The 14,665-nt window shown below is 41.0% G+C and overlaps 1 protein-coding gene across 4 annotated transcripts in view; it reads left to right on the top strand.

The window, feature by feature from the left end:
• Positions 1 to 14,665, top strand: part of ubr1 (ubiquitin protein ligase E3 component n-recognin 1) — a 197,207-nt gene that overhangs the window by 122,013 nt on the left and 60,529 nt on the right. For all 4 annotated transcript variants that reach the window (XM_041214122.1, XM_041214124.1, XM_041214126.1 and 1 more), the window contains 3 exons: positions 3,918 to 4,120; positions 10,158 to 10,251; positions 14,414 to 14,566. In XM_041214122.1, the coding sequence (XP_041070056.1) occupies positions 3,918 to 4,120; positions 10,158 to 10,251; positions 14,414 to 14,566 (450 nt within the window). The remainder of the gene's footprint in view (positions 1 to 3,917; positions 4,121 to 10,157; positions 10,252 to 14,413; positions 14,567 to 14,665) is intronic.

Consider the following 14,665-nt stretch of genomic DNA (forward strand, 5'->3'; position numbering starts at 1 on the left):
AGGTTGACCTTTTTATTAGCCCTACCAAACAAACCACCTCTCACTTCACTGTGTTAAATTTCATTTTCCATTGAATCATGCACTCTGCAAGGTCTACCTGTACTTTGGTTCAGCCCTCCATATTGTTAACTATCTTCCAGCACCTACCCCAACCCATACCATCCCTCCCCAAAATTTGGTATAATCTGCAATTTTCGATACCATACCTCCAATTCTTGAGTTCCAAACCATTTCTGCCTATGGTAAACAACAGTTGTTCCAGCACAAATCCATGGAGGACAATACTCCCCACTTTCTTCTAAAACACTTTCACAATTCCTGCCCTCTGTTTTCTGTTTTGTAGCCATCTTTCAATCTGTTCTGCTGCATGGACCTCCTGTAATAGTTTGTGGAGCTTCATGTTGGTTCTTGTAGTGCCTTTTTAAAAAAAATGGAGCAGAACATTTAGCTATCAAGTGTCCTTCAAATGTCATGTCATACAATGCATATTATCTAGCTCAATTGACTGCTCTAAACTTCAACTCCATTTTTCTGCAGCAGTTCTTTTGAGTGCATAACACTGTTAGCAATTTTATTATTGCAGCATTTTATAAACATATATGTAATTCTGACATACTGTCCTTTCACTCCTCATGTCTGAAATCTGGAATTCATGTCGTCCCACCGTCTGAGAATGAAAGGCACCTTGCCCCCTCAGCTGTAGGGTCCTATGTAAAATGAGCTCTGAAAAATGGAGTTGAAATTTCAAGAGCTGAAAGCAAAAAACAGTGCAAGCAAGAGGCAAGACAGGATTGGTGATGCTTGCAGGCCATGTTTTGCTCTGTGGTCCCATCTTGGACAGCCAATGTATTCTGTTTATAAAATCAATGGACTGTCTACATCTTCCATAATTGCACTGATTCTGGAAAGGCCCCACCAGATTAGAAAACCACAAATGTAAACTCTTTTATTTAAGAGAGAGGCAGAAAGCTGGAAATAACCGGCCACTTAGCTTAACCTCTGTCGTTGGTAAAATGCTGGAATCTGTTAAGGAAGTAGTAGCAGGACATTTTGGAAATCATAATACAATCAAGCAGAGTCAATTTTGGTTTATGAAAGGGTTCATGTTTAACAAATTTATTAAAGCTCTTTGACAATGTGACAAGCAGGGTAGATAAAGAGGAACCAGTGGTTATAGAGTATATAGATTTTTAAGAAGGCATTTGATTAGGGGCCACATGAAAGGTTACTGCACAAGATAAGAATTCATGGTGTTGAGGGTGAAATGGGTAAAGGATTGACTATCAGGAAACAGAGTTGGGATAAATGGGTCATTTCAGGTTGGCAAATTTAATTTGTGGAATGCTGTAGGGATCAGTGCTGGGGCCTTAACTATTTAGGATCTATATTAATTATTTGGATGAAGGATTGCCTCTGTTATAGTCAAATGCGTTATGAGGATAAGTAAGAAAGCAAGTTGTAAGGAAGACACAGTCTGCAACGGAATATAGGTTGTGAGTGGGTAAAAATTTGGCCGATGGAGTATAATATTAGAAAATGTGAGATTGTTCAATTTGGCAGGAAGAATAGAAAAGTAGAATATTATTTAAATGGAAAGAGACTGCAGAATGCTCTGGTACAGGGAGATCTGGATACCCTCGTGCACCAATCAATAAAGATTAGCATGCAGGTACAACAAGTTATTAGGAAGGCAAATGGAATGTTGGTCATGATTACAAGAGGAATAAAGCATAAAAGTAGGGAAGTCTTGCTACAGATGTATAGAGCATTGATGAGACCACACATAGAGTACTGCGTACAGATTTGGTTGTCTTATTTTAGGAGGGATATATTTGCATTGGAAGTAGTTCAGAGATGGTTCACGAGGCCGATTCCTGAGATGAAGGGGTTGTCTTTTGAGGAAAGGGTGAGCAGGTTGGACCTATATTCATTGGAATTTAGAAAAATGAGAAGTGATTTTATTGAAACACACAAGACTCTTGAGGGGGCTTGACAAGATAGATGCTGAGACGATGTTTCCCTTTGTGGGAGAATCTAGAATTGGAGTCACAATCAAACCAGTTATGATCTTATTGAATGGCCGAGCAGGCCCGAGGGGCCAAATGACCTACTTGTGCTCCTATTTCTTATGATCTTATCTTAAGCCCTGGAATTCCCTCCCTAAACCTCTCCATGGCTGGTTTGATTCTGGTCTTAACATCACTTTCCTGCCCTCGCCCCATAACATTTGACCTTGTAGGTCAAAAATCTGTCTAGTTGAGACTTGGATATATTCAATGACCTTATCAACCTTTAAGATGCTCTTTAAAACCTACTAAGTTTTTAGTCGCCCTTTTAGGATAGAGATGAGAAATTTTTCTTTGAGTGTTATGCGGCTTTGGAATTCTCTGCCTCGGAAGGTGGTGGAGGCGGGATCATTGACTATTTTTAAAGCAGAGGTAGATAGATTCTTGTTAGGAAAGGGAGTTAAAGGTTATCAGGGTTAATGGGAATGTGGAAATCGAAACACAAGAAGATCAGCCATGATCTTATTGGATGGCAGAGCAGGCTTGAGGGATTGAATGATCTATGTTATGTTCTTACGGTCACCTGTCCAGGTATTTCCTAATGTGGCTGTGTCTCAGTTTTTGTCTGTTGCTCCTTGTAAAGTGCCTTGGGATGTTCTCATATATCAAAGGCGATATAAAAATGCATGCATGTGACAGATGTCATAGTGCATTTGAGGTCGAGGCTGAATATATAAAGTTCAGCGAGAAGTGAAAAAGAAAATATGAAAGGCAAAGTGAGAGTATGAGAAGAGACTAGCAGCCAACAAAATGGGCACAAAACTTGGTAGTATTGTGAACTGTGAGGAGGATATTGATAAGACTTCAAGATGTAGACAGGCTGGTGGAAACGACTGACAAATGATAGATGAAATTTAATGCAGAGGGGTGTGAAGTAATATATGTGATACAAGGAAAGGCAATATAAAATGATGGGTATAATTCTAAAGGGGATGCAAGAACCTAGAGACCCAGGTGTACATATGCACAAACCTTTAAAGGTGGCAGAGCAGGTTGAGAAAGTGATTAAAAAGTCTTATGGGATCCTGGACTTTTCTGGTCAGCCAATAGAAAACACAAGTTTGGCCTCAACTGGAGTATTGTGTCCAGTTCTGAACACCACACTTTAGGAAGGATGTGAAGGCATTAGAGAAGGTGCAGAAAGGATTTACAAAAATGATTGCAAGGATAGATTGGAGAAGTTTAGAAGAGAAGGTTGAGAGGAGAATAGAACAAGTGTTCAAAATCATGAGGGGTCTAGACAGAGAAGGTAGAGAGAAATTGTTCCCATGGGAGAAGAGTGAAGAACCAGAGGACACTGTTTTAAGGTGAAGGATGAAAAAAGCCAGAGGTGACATGAGGAAAAGCTTTTTTTTTTACGGAGGAGGTGGTTAGGATCTGGAATGCACTGCCTGATGGAGGCAGATACAATCTTGGCTTTCAAAAGGAAATTGGATAAACACCTGAAAAGAGAAGGTTTTCAAGGCTACAGGGATAAGGCATGGTGAGGCTAGCTTGGAGGGACTTGTGGAGAAATGACATCAACACAATGGGCCAAATGGTGGCCTTCTGTGCTGTAACGGTTCTGATTGTATAATGTTTAACATCAAAACAAGTGAATGAAATTTAATATGATAGTAACCATACAGATAATTCCCGTTGTGGTTGTTTTTGTTTCTAAAAAACACTCTCCTTCCAAGAAGCAGAGAACATGGGTTTGCCTAATGAAACACTGAGTTTTTGATGATGTCATGGTACTTGATCGGGTGAAATGAGAAATGCAGGAAGGAAAGAATATTGAAAACAAGAATTACTTATGTCTAAAAAAATGTGTCTTTTAAATCACTGTGAGGAATCTGTCTTTTGTTACAGTGTTCCGATGACTGAGGATTCTGGTGTAGCTTTGGGACCAATGCAAGGTGCAACTGCAGCTGAGAAAATAACACTAATATGCATCTTATGTCAGGAAGAGCAGGAAGTGAAAACAGATGAAATGGCCATGGTACTAGCAGCTTGTGTTCAGAGGTCCACAGCGCTGTCAAAAAATACATCTCGAACCATAACGAATCTAGGAGGTAAAATGAGATCCTGTGTACAAGAAGTTTTTTCTTCATACATTGTAACCAACTTCTCCTGAAACCAACTTTTTAATCTAAAACTCCAAGGTAATTTCTGATGTTCTGGCATCCACTAGGCCAATTCATCTGTCAGCATCAGGTAGTAAATGGAAATAAACAGAGGTTTTCTCAATATTTAGTACTGAAGCAAACATTGTCATATGATGAGAAGAGAAAGGAGCAAAGAAAAGGCTTTAATTCTGTTCTGAAACCCCTTTTACCCAATCTCCTCCATCATAATAAAGAAACATACATTTTTGATACCAGCGTCCTCTGTTCTAAAGTGATGGAATGTGTGTTAAACAACAGCTGTTTTGCTAATCATGACTTTCTGATTTAAGTTACATTATCAGGAAAGGAACATGGGACAGCCCGATGTATCCTCATCAAGCTGGGAGGAAGCAGTTGATTGGAGGTGCTCCTGTGGCCACCTTGAGTATGTGATATTAACACTGTATATAGTGGAAAACGGTTCCGCTGCACAGAATCAAAATTCTGTGCTTAAGGTGACAGATATTAAAAAGTAATTTAAGTGGTTATGTGTGGGTACAAAACAAATATGTAATATTTAGTAAAGGTTACATTGTGGTGATCTTGCACTTGAGGACCCTGTGATGCTCAGCTGGCAATTGGCACCAATGGATATTTTCTGACACAGATTGAAAACACAGAATTATCATCTTAAACTTGTACGTATCATGAATTCAGTACAAAATAATTATTCCTGTTGAGCAGGAAGAAGCCCTAGTTAAATACCTGATTTACAAGCCAAGAACCCCAGAGCTGTGAATGTTGTCCTTTGTGTGTATTTGCGCATTCACAACACACTGAGCTTTCAAAACAAAAGTGGCATTGCATTGAGTTTGCAAGTGTGAGTTCTCAACCATGCCATTTGGAACCTGTAGCATTTTTCTCGAGGTGCATTATTTTACCCAAATGCACATTCAAAGCAGTGTGGTCTTAGCTCACTGCTTTTGATCCCAGACTCCAGAACATAACATTAAAGAATAACAAAAGCAATGCAACAGTGTAGTTGTAGAAGAGGACAGTATAGTTATGGGGATAGATACTGTTCTCTGCAGCCAAGAGTGAGAGCCCCATGTGTTGCCTGCCCAGTTCCAAGGTTTAAGGACTTCACCTCCAGGTTGGAGAGAAACTTGGAGTGGGAAGAAATGGATCCAGTTGTCGTGGTCCATGTGGGTGCCAACAACATAGGTAGGACTAAAAAAGAGGTTCTGCTGAAGGAGTATAAGCAACTAGGAACTAAATTTAAAAAATAGAACCACAAAAGTGGAAATCTCTAGATTGCTACCTGAGCCACAAGTAAATTGACATAGGGTGAATAAGCTCAGAGAGTAGAATGTGTGGCTCAAAGATTGCTGTGGGGGAAATATGTTTTGATTCATTGGGCATTGGAACCAGGACTGGGGAAACTATACTGTTGGGACGGCCTTCACTTCAACTGTGTTGGGACTGTGTCCTGACAAATGGTATAACTAAGGCTGTAAAGAGGATTATAAATAACTGGGAGTGGGGGGGGGTGTTGAGGGTTGGGTGGGGAGGGTTGACATGTGTGAAGATTTGGAATTTGTAGAGGAAGGACAAGCCAACAAGGCATGACAGTGATACTAATAACCAAAGGTGGCAGGGAGTATAAACATAAACGTGCAATAGCAAATAAAGTCAGAGTAGGGAGTAATGGTAAAACAACAGAATTGAAGGCTCTTTATCTGAATACAAGCATCATTCATAACAAGATGGATAAATTGATGACACAAATGGGAATAAATGAATATGATAGCCATTACAGATACGTGTTGCAAAGTGAGCATGGTTGAGACCTGAATATTCAAGAGCTTTGACTTTTCACAAGTGCAGGAAGAAAGGAAAAGGAAGTGGGGTAGCCCACTTAATAAAGAATAAGATCAGTGCAGTACTAAGATATAATCCTTGTTCAGAGGGTCAAGGCATGGAATCAGTTTGTGTGGAGATAAATAGCAAAGGAAAGAAGTCACTGGGTGTGGTTTACAGGCCACCTGAAAGCTATAGTGTAGGACAGAGTATAATTCTAGAGATAATGGGGGCTTGTAAGAATGATACTGCAATAATCTTGAAAGATTTTAATCTTTGTATAGTTTTGATTAATCAAAATGGCAAAGGTAACCTGAAGGATGAATTTATTGTATATTCAGGACAGTTTCTGAGAACATTATTTTCTGGAACCAACCAGGGAACAGACTATTTTAGACCTGGCACTGTGTAATGAGACAAACATATTTAATGACTCTTCAAAGTAAAGGACCATCTTGGGAAGAATGATCATAACAGGATGGAATATTACATTATTTGAGGGTGAGAAATGTGGGTCTGAAACTACAGTCTTATACTTAAAGGCAATTACAATGGTATGGAGACAGAGTTGGTTACAGTGGAAGGGGCAAATAAGTTAAAAGATAAGATTATAGAGAAGCTGTGCCAGACATTTGAGGAAAAATGTATTAACTCAAAGATATATTGCATCAAGAAAAAAAACGACTCTACGAGAAGGGTGCATCATCTGTGGCTAACTAACGATGTTAAGGGTGGTATCAAATTGAAAGAAAAGATGTACAATGTTGCAAATATTAGTGGTAGGCCAGAAGATTGGGAAAATTTTAGAAACCAAAAAAAAAGAGATAAATTGAAGTATGAGAGAGAACTAGTGAGAAATAGAAAAACAGACTGTAAAAGCTTCTGCGAGTATAAAAAAAGGAAAGTAGTGACAGTGAGCATTGGTCCCTTAGAGGTGGAGTCTCGGGAATTCATAATGGGGAACAAATAAATGACGGTGACTTTGAATAAGTATTTTGTGTTTGTCTTCAGGGAGAAGACCCAAAAGTCATCCCAAGAATAGTAGAACATCAAGAGGCAGAAGGGAGGGAGCAACTTAAAACAACCACAACCTCTAGAGCAAAAACGCTAGGGAAAGTAATGGGGCTAAAGGCTGACAAGCCTCCTGGACCAGAGGCCTGCATCCGAGGGTCTTAAAATGACTGGAGAGAAAATGTTTGTAACATCCCAAAATTCCCTAGATTCTGGAAGTCTGCGATTGGAAAAGCACAAATGTAACACCTATTCAAGGAAAGAGGGAATCAGAAAATAGGAAACTACTGTATCACAGTATCTTTACAGAGTAGGAGGTGGCCATTTGGCCCATCGAGACTGCACTGGCTCTTTGAAGGAACATTCCACCTAGTCCACTCCCCTGCCTTATCCCTGTAACCTTGCACATTGACTCTTTACAGGTAGCAATCCAATTCCCTTTTGAATACCTTGATCGAATCTGCCTCCTTTCAGAAAGTTTGTTCCAGACTCCAATCACCCTCTGGGTGAAAAATCTTTTCCTCGCATCACATTTACTCCTCTTGCCAATTATTTTGAATCTGTGCCCTCTAGTTCTTGATGTTCTCTTGAGTTGGAACAGTTTCTCACTATTTACCCCATCCATACCCTTCAGGATCTTGAATACCTCTCCTTTCAGCGTTCTTTTCTTCAAGGAAGACAGTCCTAATCTATCCTCATAGCTACAGTTCTTCATCCCAGGAATTCCAGATTAGTTAGCCTAAAACCTGTTTTTGGGAAAATGCTGGAATCCATTATTAAGAAGGTAGTAGCAGGACATTTAGAAAATCATAATGCAGTCAGGTAGAATCAACAAGGGAGACTGCAGAATGCTGCAGTAAAGAGGGATCTGGGTGCCCTTGTACAAGAATTCCAAAAGCTTGCATGCAGATACAGCAAGTAATTAGGAAGGCAAATGGAATGATGGTCATTATTGCAAGGGAGATGGAGTATAAAAGTAGGGAAGTTTTGCCGCAACTGTACACAGGGCATTGGTGAGATCACACCTAGAGCATTGTGTACAGTCTTGGTCTCTGTACTTAAGGAGGAATGTACTTGCATTGGAAGCAGTTCAGTTCACTAGGCTGATTCCTGGAATGAAGGGGTTGTCTTAGGAGGAAAGGTTGAGAAGGCCTATACTCAGTGGGGTTTAGAAGAATGAGGGTGATCTTAATGAAATATGCATGATTCTGAGAGGGGTAGATGCTGGAGGATGTTTCCTCTCGAGGAGGAACCTCGGCCTGGGGGCACAGTTTAAAAATAAGGCACCTCCCATTTAAGACTAAGATGAGGAGGAATTTCTTCTGAGGGTTGTTAGTCTATGGAATTCGTTACTCCAGAGAACATTGAATATGTTGAAGCTGAGTTAGACGAGATTTTTGATCTACAAGCTAGTCAAAGGTTATGAGAGACAGGCAGTAAAGTGGAGTTGAAGCCACAATCAGTTCAGCTACAATCTTATTAAATGGGGGAGCAGGCTCGATGGGCCGAATGGCTTACTCTTATTCCTTGAAAACAAAAAAATGCAATTGGTTCAAAATACTTCTCCCATTGGGGAGCTTTTTGGTGCTCAGTTAACAATTTACATGTACCATGCATAGTGTACATCTCAAAGGAAGGTACCATTTGGCACTTGTGTAAAGTTAAGGGAAATGTGGACAAATATTTAATTTGCCTGTTCATCTGGTTTTCACAAAAATTCTACCCTTTTGCTGACTTCTGAATGAGATGACAAGTCGTTTTCTTGTCATCTGCCCCATTATCTCCTCCCTCACTGTCCAAGGGCCCAAACACTCATTTCAGGTCACTTGCACCTCCTTCAACTTGGTCTGCTGCATTCGCTGCTCCCAATGTGATCTGCTCTACTTTGGGGAGACCAGACGCAGACTGGGTGACTGCTTTGTGGAACACCTTTGGTCTGTCTGCAAGCATGACCCAGACCTTCCTGTCACTTGCCATTTCAACACACCTTCCTGCTCTCATGCCCACATGTCCATTCTTGGTCTGCTGCAATGTTCCAGTGAAGCCCAAAGCAAACTGGAGGAATAGCACCTCATCTTCCGATTAGCACTTTACAACCATCTGGACTTAACATTGAGTTAACAACTTCAGATGATGAACACTCCTCTATCTTCACCCCTATTTTTAAGTCCATTTTTTAATCCACTTATTTTTATTTTTATTCATTTTTATTTTCATTCATTTATTCATTGTTTTATCCCTTTTTCCCCACCCTCACAAGGGCCATCTGTTGCTTGTTCATGTTGTTCTTTTCAGAGTACTTATCATTGTCCTGCAATTATCACATTCTGCTTTCTTACCTTAATGCCACTATCAGCACCTTTTCAAACCCTTACTACCATTAACACTCCCTTTGTCCTTTTGTTCATGACATCTTTGTCAATCTCTCCTTTGCCCCCACCTATCACTGGCCTTCTATCCAGCTTCACCTGCTCCACCCCTCCTTAAATAGGGGGTTTTTATCACATTTCCACTTCTCTTCAGCTCTAAAGAATGTTCATATGGACTCAAAACGTAAACTCTTTCTCTCCTCCACAGATGCTGTCAGACCTGCTGAATTTTTCTAGCATTTTCTGTTTTTGTTTCAAGTTTTTTTTCTGTGTTGCTTTACTCTCATTATTCATTATTTTTCCCTTATTCTTCTGAGGTCGTGTTTGCTCAAGCCCAGCTACACTGCTTGCATATTTAGATAGGTCAATGGTGCTTTCGACTGAGATCAAAAAGTATTATGTAAGGGTGTCAAATTATTAATCCACTTTTTCACACAAAGATTAATGGAAATCTGGAATTTGTTCCCTGAAAGGGCTGTGGATGTTGAGGCTATTGAAATTTTCAAGACTGCAATCATTAGGTCTTTTTTGGGGGTAAGGCTATCAGGATATGGAGCAAAGACTAGAAAATGGGATAGAGACACTGATTAACTAGAGATAATTGAATGGGATGGGCTTGAGGTACTGAATGACCTGTTTCAGTTCTTGTGTTCCTAAGTAGGTTTAAGGGAAATACTGTCATAAAATCACTTCTTAGTCTAAGGGTATTATCTCAAAGTTGTTTTAACATTTGAACATTTCTCTCATTTCCTCCTTTGCTTTAGACAACCATGACCCTATAATTATGCACCCTGACCTTGGCTGCGGCACTCATGTAGGAAGCTGTGGTCATGTTATGCATGCCACCTGCTGGCAGAAGTAAGTTAATATGTGAGTGTACAGTACTTGTTTAAAATTTGTTCGTACGTGGTGCCGGACATGTAATTTAGTTTGATTATGAACGCCCTCCGTGGTACCCAAGTATTGAAACTGTTTCCAATTTGGAACACACAAAAATTGAGGTTAGATGCTGAGGATGCAGTTTTAAAATGGAGCGATGGCTGCCTCGCTCACCAGCGCCCCCTGTCATGAGTCACTGGAGATAATGGGCTGTAATATCAAGCCCCCTGTTCCCCGAGATGCGACAAATGTGAAAAAGTTTGATCAAACAACCAGATTGCCCCAATTCTACCTAACTGTTTAATTTAGGTTAACAGAATACAAGCACCAGATTTGTAAAATTAAGAAGTAAATAACTGTTTATTGCAAAAACTGTTGTTAACCAGTGGCAAAAGAAAGAAATATGAACTGCTAATTTCTAACTCTATAACTTAAACTCTACTCCCTTATTAAACCCCTGCACACACACAAAGGAGACACATAAGACAGATAAAAACATGGATTTTAAGGGTGGGATAAAACAGTTCAATAGCACCAATTCCGGAATACAGGATCCGATGGGTTGATTTTGATTGATGTCTTCCAAATTCCTTTCAGTTCTTGATGATAACACGAGGTGATCATCCAGCACTTTCAATATTTAGCTCACTGGTTGAGCACTTGCCTTTAAATGCCTCGAACAGTGATTTTCCGCATTGCCTCATGACAGGGATTTTCAGAGAGGGCAGTTATAGAGATATGAGGAGAGAAAGCCAGCTAGTTTATTATGGAATCATTGGAAACTTCCAAACACAGGAGAAAGAGGTTATGGGGCTTGTTCCTTTCTGGCTAGGAGCTATTCTGACCTGCTGTCACATAAAACCTGGTCACCTGGTCAGGGGCTAATTAAAATGCTGTTGTCAGGCAGCTCCCTTGGTCCAGGACTCTTTTCCGGCACCATCCTGTCTTTCATGGCCACTCAGTTCCAGAGTGTATATATAACATTTTATATATCTCATCCTGTTCTGGTGGACATGTCTTTCAACCTGCAGCCATTGTAATTCTAGTTCCCAGTCCAACAGAAAATAAAAAGATATGTTCCTTACACATCCCTCTCTCAATCTCTCTCTCTCTTTCTCCCACCTCCACCAGCACTCTCAATCCCCACCCCCCTCACTCCCCCCTTCCTTTCTTGGTCAACCCACCCTGCCCCCTCAGCTGGTGCCCTTGATCTCACCGTCTCCCGGGGCCGCCCTTGTTGCCCCCGCCCCATAGGATGCCCTCCTTCGTATTGTGTGCACTACCAGTGCTAAATGATGGAGAACAGATCTATCAGTTAAAAACTGAGCATCGATTAGACACGAGGCACTGTAGAATTATCTTCCACCACAATCTAACCTCTCAGTTCAGCATATCCTTCACTCTACCATTACCACATCAAACCAAGGGATCAACCCTCGTTCAATGTGAAGTGCAGGAGAACATGTCAGGAGCAGCATTGGGCATACCTAAAAATGAAGTGCCAAACTGGTGAAGCTACAATATAGGGCTACACGCATGCTAAACAGTAGAAGCTAACTGCTTTAGATATAGAAGCAGTGTGCTATAGATATAACTAATCACATCCCACAACAGGCACATCACATCTAAGCTCTACAGTCCTGCCGCATGCAGTTGTGAATGGTAATGGACAACAGAGCAACTAACAGAAGGATGCCCCACAAACATCCCAGTCCTCAAAGATATGGGGAGCTCAGCTTCCAATGTAAAAGACAAAGCTAAAGCATTTGCTGACATCTTCATTCAGAAGTGCTAATTGGGTGATCCATTTTGGCGGCTTCCTGAGGTCCCCAGCATCACCGATGCTCGTCTTCAGCTAATTTGATTCGCTCCCTGTGATATCAAAAAATGAATAAGTGTGGTGGCCCTGACAACATCCCAGCAGCAGTGCTGAAGATTTTTACGCCCCTAACTAAGCTGTTCCAGTGCAACTACGACCCAGGCATCAACCCAACCAAGTGAAAATTGCTCGAGTATACCTCATCACAAAAAGCTGACCCGAGACAATCTGGTCAACTAGTGCCCAATCGGTCTATTCTCAATCATCAGCAAGGTGATATAAGGTGTTGTTAACAGTGCTATCAAGCGGCACAATAGCCTGCTCATCTGTACTCTGTTTGGATTCCTTTGGGGCCACTTGACTCCAGAACACACTACAGCCTTGGTCAAAACATGGAAGAAAGAGTTGAATTCCAGAGATGTTGAGTGTGACTGCTTTTGACATCAAGGCAGCATTTAACAACACGTGGCATTAAAAAGTGCCAACAAAATAGAGACCAATGGGAACTGAGGCAGAGGTGTGGTAGGGAGGGAACTTTCCACTGATTGGAGTAATACCTCACACAAAGGAAGTTGATTGCAGTTGTTGGAGGCCAATCATCTCACCCCAAAGACATCACTGCAGGAATTCCTCAGGCCAGTGTTCTAGGCCCAATCATCTTCCACTGCTTCATTAAATGACCTTCCCTCCATCATCAGGTCAGAATTGTGGATGCTTGCTGAAGTTTGCATTGTGTTCAGTTTCATTTGCAACTTCAGACACTGAAATAATCTGTGCCCGCATGCAGCAAGTCCTTGACAACATTCATACTTGGACTGATAAGTGGTAAGTAACATTCAAGCCACACAAGAGCCAGGCAATGGCCATCTCCAGCAAGAAAAAATCTTAACTATTTCCCCATGACATTCAGTTGCGTTATCATTGTTAAATCTGCCACTACCAAACCGTGGGGATTATCATTGACTAGAAACCAACTGGATCAGCCATATGAATACTGTGGCTACAAGAACAGGTTAGAGGCTGCAAAGCCTGAGGCGACTAATTCACCACCTGACTTACAAAAGCTTGTCTACCATCTACAAGGCACAAGTCAGGAGTGTGATGGAATACTCTTCATTTGCCTGGATGAGTGCAGCTTGCAATGCTTAACACCATCCAGGACAAAGCTCTTTTGATCACCCAATACTTGACCTTAAATTAATTCCCTCCTCCATCAACACACCATGTTGCTTCTACAGGATGCACTGTAGCAACTCGCTCGGGCATCTTCGATAGCACTTCTCAAATCTGTGACCTTTAGCACCAAGGAGGACATGGCAAAAGGTGTATTGGAATGCCGCCTCCTGCAGGTTTCCCTCCAAATTGCACACCAGCCTGACTTGGAAATGTTTTACCATTCCTTTATCCTCAAAGGGCCAAAATCTTGGGTTTAACTCCATCAATAGCACTGTGGGTGTACCTACATCACAACGACTGCAGTGGTTGAAGAAGGCAGCTAGCCACCATCTTCTCAGGGGCAATTTGAGATAGGCAATGAATGTTGGTCTAGCTAGTGACGCCCACATCCCATGGACAAATTTTTTTAAATGTTTTTCACTGTTTCCACCAGTCTCTGGAGAATGCAATTAAACACAAGTCTGTGGCCCAATGATTCGGACTCAATCCGAAGTTGATTTTGGTAAAAGTTGGCTGCTGTGTTTTTTTAAACAGCCATCAAATTCAAACTAAATAGAGTATATTGGGAGAAACAGTTTCCACTGGCAGGAGGACAGGTAACCAAAGGGCATAGATTTAAGATAATTGGCAAAAGAGCCAGAGGGATGATGAGACATTTGCTTTTTTGCAGCAAGTTGTTGTAACCTGGAATCCACTGAAAAGTTAGTGAAAGCAGGTTCATTGGTACCTTACACAAGGGAATTATATAAATACTTGAGCGGTAAAAATTACAAGGCTGTGGGAAAAGAGATGGAGAACAATTGAATAGCTTTCTAAGAGCTGACACGGGTGGTAGATCTCCTGTGCTGTATGGTTCTGTGATCTGAGACTGGGATACTTTAGAAAGTTGGAGACTTCCACAATTTTCTGAAGGATGAGATGCGGTTGTAATGATAGATTCCACGCAGCATTTGTCACTTGCCTCCAAACACTAATTTGGACAGTTGCTGAATTTGGTGGCATGCTGACTCAGACCAGGAGTAATGGGGATTGATCGTAGATCTTTTAATATATTTAAACCACTATTCCTCTTCAGTTTTGAATTCTGATTGAAACTGCTTTCTAAAGCCATCTTAGTTAAGTCTTCTTCCTCCACCCTAAATGCAGATATTTTGAAGCCGTGCAGAATTCAACACGCAACAGGCTGCATGCGGAACTGTCATTTGACCTGGAAAATGGGGAATTCCTCTGCCCTCTTTGCAAAGCTCTGTGTAACACTGTCATGCCAGTTATTCCACTGCAGGCTCACAATCTAGACAGGTATGTGTATCCAGCAATCTAATTGTTGTCTGCCTATATGGGAGAAATGCTTTAATAATCCACTTTCATATATTCTTCAAACTTTAAAAACTTGTTAGT

The sequence above is a fragment of the Carcharodon carcharias genome, chromosome 20, assembly GCF_017639515.1.
Source record: "Carcharodon carcharias isolate sCarCar2 chromosome 20, sCarCar2.pri, whole genome shotgun sequence".
NCBI classification, from domain to species: domain Eukaryota; kingdom Metazoa; phylum Chordata; class Chondrichthyes; order Lamniformes; family Lamnidae; genus Carcharodon; species Carcharodon carcharias.